This window comes from Ovis aries, chromosome X, assembly GCF_016772045.2.
Source record: "Ovis aries strain OAR_USU_Benz2616 breed Rambouillet chromosome X, ARS-UI_Ramb_v3.0, whole genome shotgun sequence".
Classification (NCBI taxonomy): Eukaryota; Metazoa; Chordata; class Mammalia; order Artiodactyla; family Bovidae; genus Ovis; species Ovis aries.
Genome location: NC_056080.1, coordinates 128213949 through 128234603, shown reverse-complemented (window position 1 = coordinate 128234603; position 20655 = coordinate 128213949). Strand labels below are relative to the sequence as shown.

The 20655-nt window shown below is 34.5% G+C and overlaps 1 protein-coding gene across 6 annotated transcripts in view; it reads right to left on the bottom strand.

The window, feature by feature from the left end:
- RBM41 (RNA binding motif protein 41) overlaps positions 1-20655 on the bottom strand; it is a 77228-nt gene that overhangs the window by 9185 nt on the left and 47388 nt on the right. For all 6 annotated transcript variants that reach the window (XM_060408104.1, XM_012107596.5, XM_012107595.5 and 3 more), the window contains one exon: positions 355-502. In XM_060408104.1, the coding sequence (XP_060264087.1) occupies positions 355-502 (148 nt within the window). The remainder of the gene's footprint in view (positions 1-354; positions 503-20655) is intronic.

Here is a 20655-nt window from a genome sequence, read left to right as displayed (position 1 = left end):
TAACTATGTGTTCTGATAAGAATATCAATATATTAACAATTAATGTAATTATAATTTGGACTAAAAATATTACTTTTAGCAGAGGGAAGGCAAATTTTGATACAGTGAGTAGGAAGTGCCAAGACTGGGGAAAAGAGAGGACAATGGTGTAAGGTGGTGGTGCACTGTCAAATAAGGAGAGGAAACACAGCAGGGAGAATAGAAAAAAAAAAAGAACATGTTTTCCTTAATTCCCTTCCTCTTACGTGCTTCTTTTGTGGGCTATATTTAAATTAAAAAGGGCATATGTAGTTGCTAATGAACTTATTAGTGACTCAGCCATAACTGAGTAATTATCCAGATGAAGCTACTTACTGGGAAAAGTGATAAAAGCCTGTCCCCTCATTCGTCCAGTCATCATTCGGAATTGAATTGGAGGTCCTTTCTTTTCCTGGAACCGAGCGAATAATGAGACTAGATCTCTTTCAGTCACCCGAGGGCTAAGGTTCTTCAGGTATAACACCTAATACAAACCAAGGATCAACAGAAATATCACATTAGGGAGATAAGGCAACTAACTATTTCATTGTGGAAGGACTTAGTTTCAGATAAAGGTGGTGCATTGAATACATGCATCTAATTTCAATCCCTCCAAAAAACTTTAAAACTATAGGGACTTTTAAAAAAAAGTAAGGAAGAACAAGGAAATGAGGCAATAGCAACAATATTCTGGAAGCTGTAAAATAACTGAACAAGCATACTCGAGAAAGCTGAATCTTAAATCAGCAGTGGGGAAACCAAGAACTAACCCAATCTACATCTAAGAATCCTGAAACATTTAAGGAACTGATATATTCTAGTGTCTCTGGAAATGGATATAAACAGCTGGAGTTAAGATAAGGTAGGTATGTTAAAAGTTCCTTAAAAAATTAGATTATATCTTTAAACACCCTCCCCTACAAAATGCTACTGGGTAAAGACCACTCCCAATCCTGCTGTATACTGGAGGTTCATTCTCTGAACATGGGGAATGTTAGACACCATTGAGGATGTGAACACTGTTCCTGAAAACTAGGCTTTAAGAGAAATGCTGTATTCTGAATGATGGGGATATCCAAAACACTTTCCTTCATTTGGCTCCTACAATGCTGGTGGTACCCTCCCCAAGTGAGAGTTCTGAAGTCTTCTCTGGGAAATCTAATCAGCCCCAAAAGGAAAGGTCTAAAAATGCTGATTTAGAATGGGGAATTTCTCCAACAAATGAACGAGCCAGATGACTTTAAGAGAAGCTTAAATTCAATAAGGATCACTCATTTGATCAGAGCTTCCAACCCGTTTTTGGCTCCTACTCATAAATACGAGCAGAAATTATCAGGCATCTGAGAAAAGCAACTAATGTGAAAGAGACAGAACAAAAAAAATAAATAAAAGCAAGTGGGAGAAAACAGAAACTATGCAAGGAGGAAAAAAAAAACCTTCAAAGAGCCATCACTAATATCCTCAGAGAAAGAAGAGAAAATATTCCATCTATTAGGAATGAAATGCTCTCTTTAAAAAGAAACATTCAAGAAAATAAACAAAAAGAGCTCTTAAATGTGATGTAACTTAAGTTCTCACTGGCTTAAAATAGATTATTACAAGGTGTTTTAAGCAAGTACTTGTGTAATCATAGTCAAAATACCTATAGAAGGCACACAAAATGAGAAAGGAAAAAGGCAAGTCACTACCAAAATATTAGCAACAAGGGCTATAAAAAGAAAACAACTAATAAATGGCAATAGTAAATCCTCTCTATCAATAATTACTTTACATATAAATGGATTAAACTCCCTAGTCAAAGACATAGAGTGGTTAAACAAACAAAAAACAAAATGTGACTAAGTGCTGTCTACAAGAAACTCACTTTAGATTTAAGGCCATACACAGGCTGGAAAAGAAAGGATAAAAAGAGAAATTCCACACAAATTGCAACCAAAAAAGAATAAGGTTGGCCATGTTTAAGCAAGATAAAATAGACTTTAAGTCAAAATTTTTCAAAAGAGACAAAAAAGGACATTATATAATGATAAAAGGGTCAGTTTACCAGGAAGATATAATGACTATAAATATATATGCACACAATATCAGAGCACTTAAATATATGAGCAAACATTGAGAAAACTGAAGGGGGCTATAAATAGCAACACAACACTAGTAGGAGATTTCAAACCTCACTTTCAGTAGCAAAAGAAAAACTAGAAAATTCACAAATATGTGGAAACTAAACAACATAATGTAGACCAACCAATGGGTCAAAGAAGAAATCAAAAGGTAAATTAGAAAATACCTTGATACAAAGGAATATGAAACTACAACATACCAAAATTTATGGAATGCAACTAGGTCAATACTAAAAAGGAAGTATATAGCATTAAATGCCTATAATAAACAAGGGGAAAGCTCTCAAACTACTTTGCATTTCAAGGAGCTAGGAAAAAAAAACCCAAACTAAGCTCAAAGTTATTGGACAGAAATGATAAAGATTACACAGAAATAACTGAAATAGAGATTAGGAAAATAATAGAAAAAAATCAACCAAACTAAGTTTGCAGATGACATGATCCTCTACATGGAAAACCCTAAAGACTCCACCAGAAAATTACTAGAACTAATCAATGAATATAGTAAAGTTGCAGGATATAAAATCAACACACAGAAATCCCTTGCATTCCTATACACGAATAATGAGAAAGTAGAAAAAGAAATTAAGGAAACAATTCCATTCACCATTGCAACGAAAAGAATAAAATACTTAGGAATATATCTACCTAAAGAAACTAAAGACCTATATATAGAAAACTATAAAACACTGATGAAAGAAATCAAAGAGGACACTAATAGATGGAGAAATATACCATGTTCATGGATTGGAAGAATCAATATAGTGAAAATGAGTATACTACCCAAAGCAATTTACAAATTCAATGCAATCCCTATCAAGCTACCAGCCACATTTTTCACAGAACTAGAACAAATAATTTCAAGATTTGTATGGAAATACAAAAACCTCGAATAGCCAAAGCAATCTTGAGAAAGAAGAATGGAACTGGAGGAATCAACTTGCCTGACTTCAGGCTCTACTACAAAGCCACAGTCATCAAGACAGTATGGTACTGGCACAAAGACAGACATATAGATCAATGGAACAAAATAGAAAGCCCAGAGATAAATCCACACACATATGGACACCTTATCTTTGACAAAGGAGGCAAGAATATACAATGGAGTAAAGACAATCTCTTTAACAAGTGGTGCTGGGAAAACTGGTCAACCACTTGTAAAAGAATGAAACTAGATCACTTTCTAACACCGCACACAAAAATAAACTCAAAATGGATTAAAGATCTAAATGTAAGATCAGAAACTATAAAACTCCTAGAGGAGAACATAGGCAAAACACTCTCAGACATAAATCACAGCAGGATCCTCTATGATCCACCTCCCAGAATTCTGGAAATAAAAGCAAAAATAAACAAATGGGATATAATTAAAATTAAAAGCTTCTGCACAACAAAGGAAAATATAAGCAAGGTGAAAAGACAGCCTTCTGAATGGGAGAAAATCATAGCAAATGAAGCAACTGACAAACAACTAATCTCAAAAATATACAAGCAACTTCTGCAGCTCAACTCCAGAAAAATAAACGACCCAATCAAAAAATGGGCCAAAGAACTAAATAGACATTTCTCCAAAGAAGACATACGGATGGCTAACAAACACATGAAAAGATGCTCAACATCACTCATTATTAGAGAAATGCAAATCAAAACCACAATGAGGTACCACTTCACACCAGTCAGAATGGCTGCGATCCAAAAATCTGCAAGCAATAAATGCTGGAGAGGGTGTGGAGAAAAGGGAACCCTCCTACACTGTTGGTGGGAATGCAAACTAGTACAGCCACTATGGAGAACAGTGTGGAGATTCCTTAAAAAATTGCAAATAGAACTACCTTATGACCCAGCAATCCCACTTCTGGGCATACACACCGAGGAAACCAGAATTGAAAGAGACACATGTACCCCAATGTTCATCGCAGCACTGTTTATAATAGCCAGGACATGGAAACAACCTAGATGTCCATCAGCAGATGAATGGATAAGAAAGCTTTGGTACATATACACAATGGAGTATTACTCAGCAGTTAAAAAGAATTCATTTGAATCAGTTCTGATGAGATGGATGAAACTGGAGCCGATTATACAGAGTGAAGTAAGCCAGAAAGAAAAACACCAATACAGTATACTAACACATATATATGGAATTTAGGAAGATGGCAATGACGACCCTATATGCAAGACAGGGAAAGAGACACAGATGTGTATAACGGACTTTTGGACTCAGAGGGAGAGGGAGAGGGTGGGATGATTTGGGAGAATGACATTCTAACATGTATACTATCATGTGAATTGAATCGCCAGTCTATGTCTGACGCAGGATGCAGCATGCTTGGGGCTGGTGCATGGGGATGACCCAGAAAGATGTTATGGGGAGGGAGGTGGGAGGGGGTTCATGTTTGGGAATGCATGTAAGAATTAAAGATTTTAAAATTTAAAAAAAAAAATAATAACAAAAATAGATGGGATTATAAAGGGATCCACTTCTGTTAGCAAGTTATTAAAATTTTGAAATATGGAAAAAAATAAAAATAAAAATAAAAATAAAAAAATAAATAAATAAATAAATAAAAACCAAAAAAAAATAAAAATAAAAAATAAAAAGATCAACCAAATTGACTACTTTTAGCTAGGCTAAGAAAAAAGAGAAGACTCATATAAAATTCGAAGTGAAAGAGGAGACTTTACAACTGATGCCACAGAAATAAAAAAGGATTATGAGAGACTACTCTGACAATTATATGCCAACAAATTGGATAATCTAGAGAAAACGATAAATTCCTAGAAACATAAACCTACCAAGATGAAATCATGAAGAAACAGAAAATCTGAATAAACTTATAACTAGCAATACAATTATTCAGTAATCAAAAATCTCCCAACAAAGATAAGCCCAGGACCAGACGGCTTCACAGGTGAATTCTACCAAATATTTAAAGAATTAATACCAATCCTCCTAAAATTCTTCCAAAAATTTGAAGAGGCAGGAACACTCCCAAACTAATTTTATCAGGCCAGCATTAACATGACCCAAAACAGAAAAAGATATTATAAGAAATGAAAACTATAGGCTAATATCTGTGATGAATATACATGTAAAAATTCTTAACAGAAAAGTAGTAAACTGAATTTAAAAGCACATTAAAAGGATCATGGCCAAATGTGATTTATCCCTGGGTGCAAGGATGGTTCAACATATGAAAATCAATCAATATCATATAGCACATTAATAGAATGAAGGATAAAAATCACAAATCATTTCAATAGACATCAATGGACAGATCTTCCAGACAGAAAATCAGTAAGGCAACAGAGATACTAAATGACACAATAGAATAGCTAGACTTAATTGCTATTTTCAGGACATTAAATTAAAAATAAACCTAGACTACACATTCTTTTCAAGTGCACATAAAATACTCTCTGTAATAGCCCACAAACTAGGACACAAAATAGGCCTCAAGAAATTAAAGAGGCCAAGGATTATTTCAAGCATCTTTTTGACTACAATAGCATGAAACTAGAAGTCAGCCACAGAAAGAGAAATGAGGAAAAAAGATTACATGGAAACATAACAACATGCTACTAAAGAAACTAATAGGTTAACAGTGTAATCAAAGAGGAAATTAAAAAATATCTTGAGACAAATGACAATGAAAACTCAACCCATTGCAGAAAAGGTAGTCCAAAGAGGGAACTTCATAGTGATAAAGGTATTCCTAAAAAAAAAAAAAAAAACCAAGAAAAATATCAAATAAACAACCTAAACTACCATCTAAAAGAATTAGAAAAAGAACAATCTAAAGTCAACAGAAGGAAGTAAATAATAAAAATCAGGGAGGAAATTAATAAAATAGAGATAAAAATAGAAAAAAATGAATGAAAACAAGAATTGAAAAGGTAAACAAAAATTGACAAATCTCTGGCCATGCTCACTAAGAGGGAAGGCCCCAATTAAATGAGGAGAAATAACAACTGATATTGCAGAAATGCCAAAGAAACCATGAGAATACTATGAACAGTTATTTGCTAACAAACTGGACAAGCTAGAAGAAATGGATAAGTTTCTAGAAACATACAGCCCACCAAAACTGAATCAAAAATAGATAGTTTGAACACACCAATCACTAGAAGTGAAATAGAATCTGTAATTAAAAAACAACAACAACAAAAAACCTTCCTGCAAACAGAAGTTCAGGACTGGATGTCTTCACTGGGGAATTCTACCAAACATACAAAGTACTTATATCGATTCTTCTCAAACTCTTCCAAAAGACTGAAGAGGAAGGAATACTACCAAAGTCATTCTATGAAGCCACTATTACTCTGATACCAAATCCAGACAAAAACACTACCAAAAAAGAAAATTACATTCATCTTTGATGAATACGGATGCAAAAAATCCTTAACTAAATGTTAGCAAACCAAATCCAACAACACATAAAAAAAGATCATATACCATGATCAAGTAGGATTTATCCCAGGGTCATAAGGATGGTTCAACATATGTAAATCATTCAGTGTGATACATCACATCAGCGTAAGAAAAGATAAAACTCACATAGTCATCTCAATAGATGCAGAAAAGCAATTGATAAAATTCAGCATCCATTCATGATAAAAAAAACTCTTTATCAAAGTGGGTCTAGAGAGAACATATCTCAACATAATACAGTAAGTCACCTACATACAAATGAGTTCTGTTCTAAGAGCACAATTATAAGCCCAATTTGTTCATAAGTCCAACAAAGTTAGCCCAGGTACCCAACTTAACACAACTGGCTATATAGTACTGTATTGTAATAGGTTTACAATACTTTTCACACAAATAATACATAAAAAACAAGCAGAAAAAATAAAGAAGGTATCTTTAATATTAGAATACAGTACCTTGAAAAGTACAGTAGTACAGTACAATAGCTGGCATATAGGGGCTGGCATTGAGTGAACAGGCAAGAAGTGTTACTGACTGGAGGAGGGAGAAGAGCTGGGAGATGGAAGAGCTGAAGGATCATCAGAAATAGGAGATGGAGGCCAAGTTACAATTTCACTCCCACCTGACATTGATGATACACACTTTCACATCTTTGAGAGTTTGCAACTTGAAGGTTCGCACGTAGGGGACATACTGTAAAAGCTATTTATGACAAACCCACAGCCATTGCTCAATAGTGAAAAGCTGAAAGCCTTCCTATTAGAATCTGGAACAAGACAATGATGCCCACTATTACCATTTCTAATCAACATAGTATTCTAGCCATAGCAAAAAAACAAGAAAAGGAAATAAAAGGTATCCAAAAATGGAAGAGAAGAGGTAAAATTGCCATTATATACAGATGACATACTATATATAGAAAACCCTAAAGAATCTACTCTTTTTTTTTTAGTTTTTTATTTTTAAATTTTAAAATCTTTAATTCTTACATGCGTTCCCAAACATGAACCCCCCTCCCACCTCCCTCCCCATAACATCTCTCTTATAGCAGACACTAAGGAAGAAGTAAAGAACCTCTTGATAAAAGTGAAAGAGGAGAGTGAAAAAGTTGCCTTAAAGCTTAACATTCAGAAAACTAAGATCATGGCATTGGGGCCCATCATTTCATGGCAAATAGATGGGGAAACAGTGGCTGACTTTATTTTTCTGGACTCCAAAATCACTGCAGATGGTGATTGCAGCCATGAAATTGAAAGAAACTTACTCATTGGAAGGAAAGTTATGACCAACCTAGACAGCATATTGAAAAGCAGAGACATTACTTTGCCAACAAAGGTCCGTCTAGTCAAGGCTATGGTTTTTCCAGTGGTCATGTATGGATGTGAGAGTTGGACTACAAAGAAAACTGAGCACTGAAGAATAGATGTTTTTGAACTGTGGTGTTGGAGACGACTCTTGAGAGTCCCTTGGACTGCAAGGAGATCCAACCAGTCCATCCTAAAGGAGATTAGTCCTGGGTGTTCACTGGTAGCACTGATGTTGAAGCTGGAACTCCAATACTTAGGCCACCTGATGAGAAGAGCTGACTCATTTGAAAATGACAGAGAATTAGATGGTTGGATGGCATCACTGACTGAATGGACATGGGTTTGGGTGAACTCTGGGAGTTGGTGATGGACAGGGAGGCCTGGCGTACTGTGGTTCATGGGGTTGCAAAGAGTCAGAAACAACTGAGCGACTGAACTGAACTGAACTGAAAGACTCCACACAAAATCTACTAAGCAAATTCAGCAAATTAGCAAGATATAAGAAAAGTAATTAGCCTCCAATTAAAATAAATAAATTTAAATTAAAAAAAAGAATCGATAAGTAAATTCAGCAAAGTAGCAGGATACAAGATTAACTTACAGAAACCTGTTCCATTTCTTTACAATAAAAATATCAGAAAGGGAAAATAGAAAAAAATAATCCTTTTAAGATTGCACAAAAATCAAATACTTTGGAATAAAATTTGACCAAGGAAGTGAAAGACTTATATGCTGAAAACTGTAAACACTGATAAAAGAACCAGAAGATGACTTTAAGAAATGGGAAGATACACCATATTCTTGGATTGGAACAATTAATATGGTTAAAATGGCCATAGTACCCAAAGCAATCTACAGGTTTAATGCATCCCTATCAAATTACCCATGATGTTTTTCACAGACTAGAAAAAATAAGTCTAATATTTATGATGAACAAAAAAAAGACCCAGAATTGGCAAAATAATCCTGAAGATAAAGAACAAAGCAGAAGGCATAACTCTCCAAGACTTCAGACAATTAGAAAGCTACAGTAATCAAAAGAGTGGTACTGGCACAAAAACATACATCTAGATTAACAGAACAGAATACGTCCAGAAATAAACCCACACACCTACAGTCAATTAATCTTCAATAAAGGAGGCAAGCTATACAATGGAGAAAAGATAGTCTCTTCAGCAAGTAGTGTTGGAAAAGTTGGACAGCCATATATAAATCAATAAAGTTAGAACAACCCCTCACACCATACACACAAAAAACTCAAAATGGCTTTAAGATTTACATATAAGACAGGACACCACAAAACTTCTAGAAGAGAATACAGGCAAACATTCTCTGGCATAAAACGTGCCAATGTTTTCTTAGGTCAGTCTCTGAAGGCAATAGAAATACAAGCAAAAATAAACAAATGGAACCTAATCAAACTTAGAAGCTTTTGTACAGCAAAGGAAACCATAAACAAAACTAAAAGACAACCTACATACTGGGAGAAAATATTTGCAAAAGATGTGGCCAACAAAGGGTTAATTTAAAACATATACATGCAGCTCATAAACCTCAATAACAAAAAAACAACCCAATCAAAAAATGGGCAGAAGATCTAAATACATATTTCACCAAAGAAGACATACGGATAGCCAATGAGCACATGAAAAGATGTTCAACACTGCTAATTAGAGAAATGCAAATCAAAACTACAATATGGTATCATGTCACTGGTCAGGATGACTTCAACAAAAAGTCTACAAATAATAAATGCTGGAGTATGTAGAGAAAAGAAAATCCTCTTACACTGTTGGTGGGAATGTAGATTGGTGTATATGAAGAACATTACAGAGGTTCCTTAAAAAACTAAAAGTAGAGTTGCCATATGGTCCAGCAATCCCACTCTTGGGCATACATCTGGAGAAAACTCTAATTCAAAAAGATACATGCACCTCAATGCTCATAGTAGTACTTTATATATTAGCCAAGATATGGAAGCAAACTAAATATCCATCAACAGATGAATGGGAAGAAGATGTGGTATATATTAATATATACAGTGGAATACTACTCAGCCATAAAAAATAATGAAATAATACCATTTGTGGCAACATGGATGGAACAAGAGATTGTCATAGCAGGTGAAGTAGGTCAGATAGAGAAATAAAAATATTATACGATATCACTTACATGTGGAATCTAAAATATGATACAAATCACAAGACAGAGATAGACTCACAGACATAGAAAACAAACTTATGGTTATCAAAGAGAAAAGGCAGGGAGGAAGGATAAACTAGGAGTTTGGGATTAGCAGGTAGAAACTACTATATATAAAAAAGATAAACAACAAGATCCTACTATACAGCACAGGAAACTATATTTGATATCTTGCAACAAACCATAATGGAAAATAACCTAAAAATTATATATATATAATATAAATATAAAAGTTGTTTTATATATATATATAAAACTGAATCACTTTGTTATACACTAGAAACTAACACAACATTGTAAATTAACTATATTTCAGTAAAAAAATATATATAAAAAAGAAATTAATGAAGAGAAATAAATGGAAAGACATCCCATACTCAAGGATTAGAAATATTAATACTGTCAAAATATAATACTAATCAAAGCAATCTACAGATTCAATGCAATTCTTATCAAAATACCAATGATGATTTTTATGGAAATAAAAATATCCTAAAATTCATATGAACCACAAGAGACCATGAATAGACAAAGCAATCTGGAGGAAGAAGAACAAAGTAGTATGTGTCATATATCCTGATTTCAAACTACAGTAATCAAAACAGTAAGGTACTGGCATAAAAAAGTACATATTGACCAATGGACTAGAATAGAGGGCCTAGAAATTAACCACACATTTATGGTAAGCTGATGTTAGACAAGGAGGGCAAAAATACACATGGGGAAAAAACAGTCTCTTTAATAAATGGTGTTTGGAAAACTGGATATCCAGGACAAAAAATGAAATTAGATGCTTCTCTTACACCATACATAAAACCCAACTAAAAATATTAAATACTTAAAAAATAAGATGTGATACTCCAAAACTCCTAGAAGAAAACAGAAAAATCTTCTTGACCATTGGCCTTGGCAATAATTTGTTAGATATGATATCAAAAGCACAGCGAACAAAAGCAAACAGACAAGTGTCATTAACTCAAACCCATATTCGTAGCAAAGAAAACAATCAGTAAAGTTAAAGGGTGACCTACAAAATGGGAGAAAGTATTTTCAAATCATATATCTAATAAAGGGTTAACATCTAATCCGTGTCTCTTTCTCCTGCATTTGCAGGCGGGTTCTTCACCAATAGCACCACGTGGGAAGCCCAAAATGTATAAGGGACTCCTGAAACTCAAAAGCGAAAAAAAAAAGAGATGTGCTGGTGAGGATGTGGAGAAATTTTTATTTAGGATGTGGAGAAATTTTATCCCTTATGCAATGTTGGTGGGAATGTTTAAGCTGTTACAACCACAATGGAAAACAGTTGGAATACCATTAAAAAATTTAAACTAGAACTCATATAATCCAGCAATCCCACTTTTGGCTATATATCTAAAAGGACTGGAATAAAAATCTGGAAGAAAAATCTGCATTCCCATATTCACCGCAGCATTCTTCACAAAAGCAAAGACATGGGAACAATCTAAATGTCCATTGCGAGATGAAGGGATAAAGGAAATATGGTATATAAATACAAAAGGATATTATCTAGCCTTAAAAATGAAAAAAATCTTGTCATTTGCTGCAACATAGGTGAGTCTGAGTGAACTCCGGGAGTTGTTGATGGACAGGGAGGGCTGGTGTGCTGCGATTCATGGGGTCACAAAGAGTTGGACACGACTGAGCGACTGAACTGAATTGAACTGAACTGAGGTGAACTTGGAAGACCTGCTAAGTGCAATCAACCAGAAACAGAAGAAAAAATACTACATGATCCCACTTATATCAGGAATCTAAAGTAGTCAAACTCATAGAAGCAGAGAGTAGAATCATGCTTACCAGGGGCTAGGAAGAGGGGTAACTAAGGAAGTGTTCATCAAAGGGTATATAGTTTTACATATGCAACATGAATAAATCCTATAGATCTATCATATAGCATAGCATAGATAGTTAACAATACTGTATTTGATAATTAAAATTTTGTTAAAAGGATAGATCTTATGTTAAATGTTCTTATCAAAAGAAAAACTGGAGGGAGGAAATTTCTGGAGGTAATGGTTAAGTTTAGGGCATTGTATTGGTGATTGTTTCATGGTGTATATGTACCTTCAAACCCAACAAAATGCATACATTAAATACGCACAGCTTTTTTATAATGTCAAACATACTTCAGTTAAAAAGAAAAAACTTAACCAAGGAAGTGAAGGACTTATATACTGAAAATCACAATACACTACTCAAAGAGATTAAAGACAACACAAATAATTGAAAAGATGTCTCATGTTCATGGACTGGAAGAATAAATTATTGAAATGCACATACTATCCAAATCAGTTTATAGATTTAATGTAATTCCTATAAAAATCCCAATGACATTTTTTGTAGAAATACAAAAACAACCCTAAGACTCATAAGGAATGAGAGGGGAACCTTAAACAGCCAAGCAATCTTGAGAAGAAAGAACAAAACTGGGGAGGCCTCACATTTCTTAATTTCAAAATATGTTACAAATCTACAGTAATCAAAACAGTATGATACTGGCATAAAGATAGACATGTAGACTAATAGAAGAGAATATAAAGCCCAGAAATAAATCCACACGTATACAGTCAACTGATAAAATGGCAGGGGGGTGGGGCAAGAATACACAGTGGGGAAAGGATAGTCCCTTTGACCAAAAGTGTTGGGAAAAGTTGATATCCACATGCAAAAGTATAAAACTGGCCTCATTTATATCATCCACAAAAATCAGCTCAAATTGGATTAAAGATTTAAACATAAGGTCTGAAACTCTAAAACTTCTAGAAGATAGCATAGGGGGGAACCTCATGATCCTGGCCTTGGCAATGATTTCTTCAATATTACAGCAGAAGCACAGGTAACAAAAGCAAAGGTAAAGTGGTACTGTATCACTAAAACACTTCGGCGCAGCAAAGGAACACAGTCTAGAGTGAAAAGGCAACCTACAGAATGGGAGGAAATATTTGGAAACCATATATCTGATTAGAAGTTGGTATCTAAAATATATAATTAAATACAAAAACTCCATAGCAAAAAGACAAATAACCTGAAAAAATGGGCAAATGACATAAATAGGCAATTCTTCAAAGAACACATACATAAAATAAGTGTTGATGAGGATGGAGAGAAATTGAATCTTTGTGCACTTTTGGAAGGAATGGAAAATGGTGCAGCTGCTATACAGAACAGTATGGAGGTTCCTCAAAGAATTAAAAATAGAACTACCATATGATTCAAGAGTCCCACTTCCAGTTATTTATCCAAAATAATTACAATCAGAATTTTGAAGAGATATCTGAACTCACGTGTTTATTGCAGCACTGTTCACAATAGCCAAGAGGTGGAAGCAACCTAAATGTCCATCACAGATGAGTGAATTAAAACAACAACAACAACAAATGTGGCATATACATACAATGGAATATGATTTGGCTAGAAAAAAGGAAGGAAACCTTGAAATATGCTATGACGTAGATGAGCTTTGAGGGCACTATGCTGAAATAAGCCAGTCACAGAAGAAAAAGTACTGCATAATTTCACTTTATATGGTATCTATTGTAGCTAAACTCACTGAAGCAGAAAATAGAATAGTAGTTGCCAAAACTTGAGAGGATGAGGAAATGGGGAGTTGCTGTTCAGCGGGTATAAAGTTCCATCATGCAAGATGAAAAAGTTCTAGAGATATGCTGTAAAACATTATGCCTATAGTTAACAATACTGTAATATACACTTGAAACACTGTTAAAGGTAGATCCGAGGTTACATGTATTTTACTACACTGGAGGAAAAAGAGATGCATAAGTTACTTATTTTATAACTTAAAAAAACTTGAGAAAAAATTCAGATAGGAGCAGCAAAAGCAAAGAGCTAGAAAACAGAGCCAGCTTAAATGACTTATCCACTGAAATGTATGAGTAAATACGTTGAACATTGCAATAAGCAGTAGACTCTTTATGTCTCAAACCCTTTACAAGCTGGATATTCACATATTTAGCATTTAACTATACTCTTAAAGGCAAGGGCATAGAATAACTGACTGGTGATTCACTTGAGTAATTTCAGGTGATCTAGTTTTGGCTCTGAAATACTCATTATAAAAATATCATTAAATTAGATAACCATAGAAAGGGAGAGGTACGTGAAATATTTTGCAAGTTTCTCACCAAGTAGGAAAGATCCATACTAAGATTATTGCCTTTAACATGAACATTTTTAAAAAATCAAGAGGACATCTGGTCAAGATAGCTTGGTCACTTCTTGCATAGATGCATCATCTCTGCTCCCAAAATATACGTATATGTATGCATATATACATATAATATACATGGTTATATATGTATGTATATATCTACAACATACATACATATTCATATATACAAAGATACACACAAAGACAAAACTAGGCTCAAAAACAAGATAAATATTTCTGTGAAAGAGAAAAACAGAAACTTTAAGTGATAATAGAGGATGAAACTCTTCCCGGTATTCCTCTGCAATTATTGTTTTATATGTTTTGAACTTTATATAAATGGTGTTATACTGCATGCATTCTTCTGCATCTACCTGTTTAAATTTTTTTAAAATACACTTTATTTTTAAAAGTTTTAGATTTATAGAAAAATTGAGGGGATAGTACAAAGAATTCCCATATACCCCACACCCAGTTTCTCTTATAATTAACATCTTACATTATTACAGTACATTTCTTAAAATAAATAAATAAATATTGGTATATTACTATTAACTAAAGTCCTGTTTGGGACTCTGTGCTTCCTGGATTTGATTGACTATTTCCTTTCTCATATTAGGGAGTTTTTGACTATAATCTCTTCAAATATTTTATCAGACTCTTTCTCTTTCTTCTTCTGGGACCCCTATAATTCAAATGTTGCTGCATTTAATGTTGTCCCAGACATCTCTGAGACTGTCTTTAATTCTTTTCATTCTTTTTTCTTTATTCTGTTCCTTGGCAATTATTTCTACCATTCTATCTTCCAGCTCACTTATTTGATCTTCCTCTATCTGCTACTGATTCATTTTAGTGTATGTTTAATTTCAGTATTGTACTGTTCATCATTGTTTGTTCTTTAATTCTTCTAGGTCCTTGTTAAATATTTCTTGTATTTTTCTCCATTATATTTCCACCTTTACTATCATTATTCTAAATTCTTTTTCAGGTAGATTGCCTATTTACTCTTCATTTATTTGGTCTTGTGGGTTTTTACCTTGCTCCTTTGTCTGCAACATATTTCTCTGTCTCCTCATTTTGTTTAACTTACTGTGTTTGGGGTCTCCTTTCCACAGGCTTCAGGGTCATAGTTCCTCTTGCTTCTGGTGTCTGCCCAAAGTGGGTGAGGTTGGTCCAGTGGTTTGGGTAGGCTTCCTGGTGGTGGTGGGGAACTGGTGCCTTTGTTCTGGTGGGTGAAGGTTGGATCTTGTCCCTCTGATGGGCAGGGCCATGTCAGTTGGTGTGCTTCAGGGTGTCTGTGAGCTTAGTATGACTTTAGGCAGCCTGTCTGATAATGGGTTCCTATCCTGCTAGTTGTTTGATGCTCAACATCACTCATTATTAGAGACATGCAAATCAAAACTACAGTGATATGTCACCTCACACTGATCAGAATGATCATCAAAAAAATCTACAAACAATAAATGCTGGAGAAGGTGTGGAGAAAAGGGAACCCTCTTGCACTGTTGGTAGGAATATAAATTGATACAAACACTATGGAGAACAGTATGGAGGTTCCCTAAACAACAGAAAACAGAACTACCATATGATCCAGCAATCCCACTACTGGGCATATACCCTGAAAAAACTATAATGCAAAAAGGCACATGTACCCTCAATGTTCACTGCAGCACTATTTACAATAGCCAGGACATGAAGGCAACCTAAATGCCCATTGACAGATAAATGGATACAATTGTGGTACTTAGCTATAAAAAGGAATGAAACTGGGTCATTTGTAGTGATGCGGATGGACCTAGAGTCTGTGATACAGAGTAAGTCAGAAAGAGAAAAACAAATATCGGATATTAATGTATATGTATGGAATCTAGAAAGATGGTACAGATGAGCTTATTTGCAGGGCAGGAATAGAGATACAGATATAGAGAATGGACATGTGGACACAGCAGAGGAAGGGGAAGGTAAGATGAACTGGGAGAGTTGGATTGACATATATACACTGCTACTGCTGCTGCTGCGGCTAAGTCGCTTCAGTCGTGTCCGACTCTGTGCGACCCCATAGACAGCAGCCCACCAGGCTCCCCCGTCCCTGGGATTCTCCAGGCAAGAACACTGGAGTGGGCTGCCATTTCCTTCTCCAATGCATGAAAGTGAAAAGTGAAAGTGAAGTCGCTCAGTTGTGTCCGACTCTTAGTGACAACACGGACTGTAGCCCTCCAGGCTCCTCCGGCCATGGGATTTTCCAGGCAAGAGTACTGGAGTGGGGTGCCATTATATATGCTACCATGTGTAAAACAGATAGCTAGTGGGAAGCTGCTGTATAACACAGGAAACTCAGCCCAGTGTTCTGTGATGACCTAGAAGGGTGGGATGGGATTTGGGGTGGCAGGGAAGCTCAACAGGAATAGGATATATATGTACTTACAGCTGATTCATGTTGTATAGCAGAAACCAACACAACATTGTAAAGCAATTATACTCCAAAAAAAAACAAACAACAACAAAAAAAAACCAACCCCCAAAACAGAAAACAATAAAGTCCACAGCTTATTTAGATTTCCTTAGTTTTCCTCTAACATCCATTTTGTGTTCCAGGACTTCATCCAGGGTATCATAGTACATTTATTTTTCATATGTCTTTAGCCTCCTCTTTGCTGTGGCAGTTTCTCAAACTTTTCTTGTTTTTAATGATCTTGACATTTTTGAGGAGTACTGGTCAGATATTTTATAGGATGTTCCATTACTAGAAATTTTCTGCTGTTTTCTCATGGTTATATTCTGGTTATGGATTACTAGAAGGAAGACTATAGAGAAAAAGAAGCAACTCTGATCACATTATATCAAGCATACATACTATCAACATGATTTATGACTGACCTTTGCTTTGATTGCCTGACTAGGGCAGTGTTTGTTAGGTTTCTACACTGTAACATGATTTTTTTTCCCTGTATTTCCAAACTGTACTCTTTGGAAAGAAGTCACTAAGAGTAGCTCAAAATTAAGTGGTTGGGAGTTATGCTTCCTTTCCTTGAGGCAGAGAATCTGCTAGTACATAAACTATTTTTTAAAATTAATTAATTAATTTTAATTGGAGGGTAGTTACAATTTTGTGGTGGTTTTTACCACACATTGACATGAATCAGCCACTGGTGTACATGTGTCCACCCATCCCGAACCCCCCTCCTCCCTCCCACCTCCCTCCCCATCCCATCCCTCTAGGTTGTCCCAGTGCATCTGCTTTGAGAGCCCTGCTTCATGCATCAAACTTGGGCTGGTGATCTGATTCACATATGGTAATACACCATATTACCAATAGCATTATCAATGCTATTCTCTCAAATCATACCACCCTCGCCTTCTCCCATAGAGTCCAAAAGTCTGTTCTTTATATTTCTGTCTCTTTTGCTCTCTTGCACATAGGGTCGTTGTTAACATCTTTCTAAATTTTATATATGTTATACTGTATTGGTGCTTTTCTTTCACTTTGTATAATAGGCTCCAGTTTCATCTACATTATTAACTGACTCAAATGCATTCTTTTTAATAACTCAGTAATATTCCATTGCATATATATACCACAACTTTCTTATTCATTCGTCTGCCAATGGACATCTAGGTTGCTTCAAATTCTTCATTTGATATTTGTCTCCTCTCCCTCATTTATTGATTCACTCAATGATTTTATTATCAGTATCGACTCACAGATATTCTATACTTTGGGTTATAATCCAATATTAATTTACTTACTTTTTATACAAACTGTTCTATCTTTAGTTATTGGAAACTCTCAGTTGGCTCCTGTGTGCCTTTGACATATCCCCAACAATATTTTTACCTTATTTTGAGCACCTGCTTACTTTCTTGCACTACCACATGCTCAGCATCTTTTCTCCCATTCCTTCATTGAAGTTCTGTTATATATTTGTAATAGTTAAATTCTCGTCACAGTCTGCATTCTTTCCAGGGGTTACTCAATCTCCTAAATGATTTTTAAAAAAATATTTATATTAAGGGTCATTCTTTATGCTGTACAGTTTCATGGATTTTGACAAATGCATTTCTCACATCCACTATTATACTATCATACAGAAAATGTATACTGCCCTAAAAATCCTCTGTGTTTACCCATTCCTCTCTTCTCTACTCCTCCTGAAGTCCTGGCAACCATTGTTTACTGTTCCTACAGTCTTGTGTTTTTAAGAATGTCATATAATTGAAATCATACAATATGTAGTCTTTTCAAACTGGCTTCCTTCACTTATTAATAAGCATTTATAGTTCCCCTGTCTTTTTGTGACTTGGCAGATTATTTCTTTTTATTGCTGAATTATATCCCATTGTATAGATGTAGCACAGATGAATGTATCCACTCATCTACTGAAGGACACCTTGATTGCTTCCAGTTTCTGGTAATTATGAATAAAACTGCTGTTAACAGTCACATGCTGGTTTTTGTATGAATGTAAGTTTTTAAATCAATTGAGCAAATGACTAGGAACTTCATTACTGGATTGTATGGCAAAGCATGTTTAACTTGGTAAGATACTGCCAAACTATCTTCCAAAGAGGTTGTGCCATTTTGCATAAGAGCAATGAATAAAAGTTCCTGTTGTTTAGCATCCTCAATAGTATTTGGTATTGTCAATTTTAGCCATTCTAATAGGTGTGTAATGGCATCTCATTATTATTCTATTTTGCAATTTCCAGGTGACAAATATGATGAGCTTCTTTTCATATGCCTATTTGACATGTATATAACTTCTCTGGCAAGGTGTCTATTCCTTTGCTCATTTTTAAATTGGGTAGTTTGTTTTACTACTGGTGAGTGTTAGGAGTTCTTTGTTGTATTTTGGATATAAGTACTTTATGAGACGTGTTTTGCAAATATTTTCTTTCAGTCTGTGGTTTGTCTTTTGCTTCTCTTAAAAGCATCTTTCATATAGCAAAGTTTTTTTGTCTCATAAATCATGCTTTTGGTGTTATACCTATAAATACATCACCAAACACAATGTCACTTAAATTTTCTGTTTTCTTCTAGAAGATTCATAATATTATGTTTTACATTTAAATCTATAATCCAGTCTGAGTTAATTTTTTGAAGAATGTATACTCTGTGTCTAGCTTCTTTTTTTTTTTTTGCAGGTAGATATCCAGTTGTTCTAACAAAATTTGTTAGAAAAGATTATCCTTTCTCCATTGAGTTGCCTTTGCTCCCTTATCAAAGATCAGTTATCTATATTTGTGAAAGTTTATTTCTGGAGTCTTTATTTTACTCAATTTATTTTGTTTTCAACCAGCATCAAACTACTTGATTGTAGTTAGCCTTAAAGTTAGGTAACATCAGTCTTTCAATTTTGTTCTTCTTCAGTATTGTGTTGAGCATTCTAGATATTTTCTCTTTTCATATAAACTTAGAATTAGTGTGCCTATATCCACATAATAGCTTGCTGGGGATTTTTCTGGGACTGTTCCAATCTATGAACAGAGGATATCTCTGCATTTATTTATGTCTTTAATTTTTCACCAGGGTTTTATATTTTTCTGCATGTAGATCCTACACATATTTTGTTAGGTTTGTACCTTAGTATTTCACTATTTTGTGGTGGTATTATAAAGGGTGTTGTGCTTTTTATTTCAATTTTAATGGTTCATTTCTTGGTATACAGGAAAGCAATTGATTTTCAAATACAAATCTTATATCCTCCAACTTTCATATACTCCTTAGTTCCAGTAATTGCTTCATGTTCTTATTGATAGATTGGAATTTTCTACAAAGACATACATGTCACCTGTTAACAAAGATAGTTTTATTTTTTCTTTCCCAATCTGTGTGCTTTTTAATTTCCTTTCCTTCTCTTTTTGCACTAGCTAGAATTTCCAATACGGAGATGAAAAGAAATTGAAAGAGGGGACATACTTGTATTGTTTCTGATCAAAGGGGAAAACACTCAGGCTTTCACCATTAAGTATGATGTTAGCTGTGGGGTTTTGTTGATATACTTTACCAAGTTGAAAATGTTCCCCTCTATTCCTAGTTTGCTGAGAGTTCGTGTCATTAATGGGTGTTTGAATTTTGTCAAATGCCTTTTCTACATCAACTGAAATAATATTTTTCTTCTTTAGTCTGTTGGTGTGGTGGATTACATTAATTGGTTTTCAAAAGTTGAATCAGTCTTGGATATCTGGAAGAAATCCCATTTAATAGTGATATATTGTAGGATTTGATTTCCTAATATTTCATTTTTTAATAAAAATATTTTGATTTTCCTAATACAATAGTCCCCCTTTATCCAGTTTCAATTTTTGTGGTTTCAGTTACAAAGGTCAACTATGGTCTGAAAATATTAAATGGAAAATTCCAGAAATAAACAATACATAAGTTTT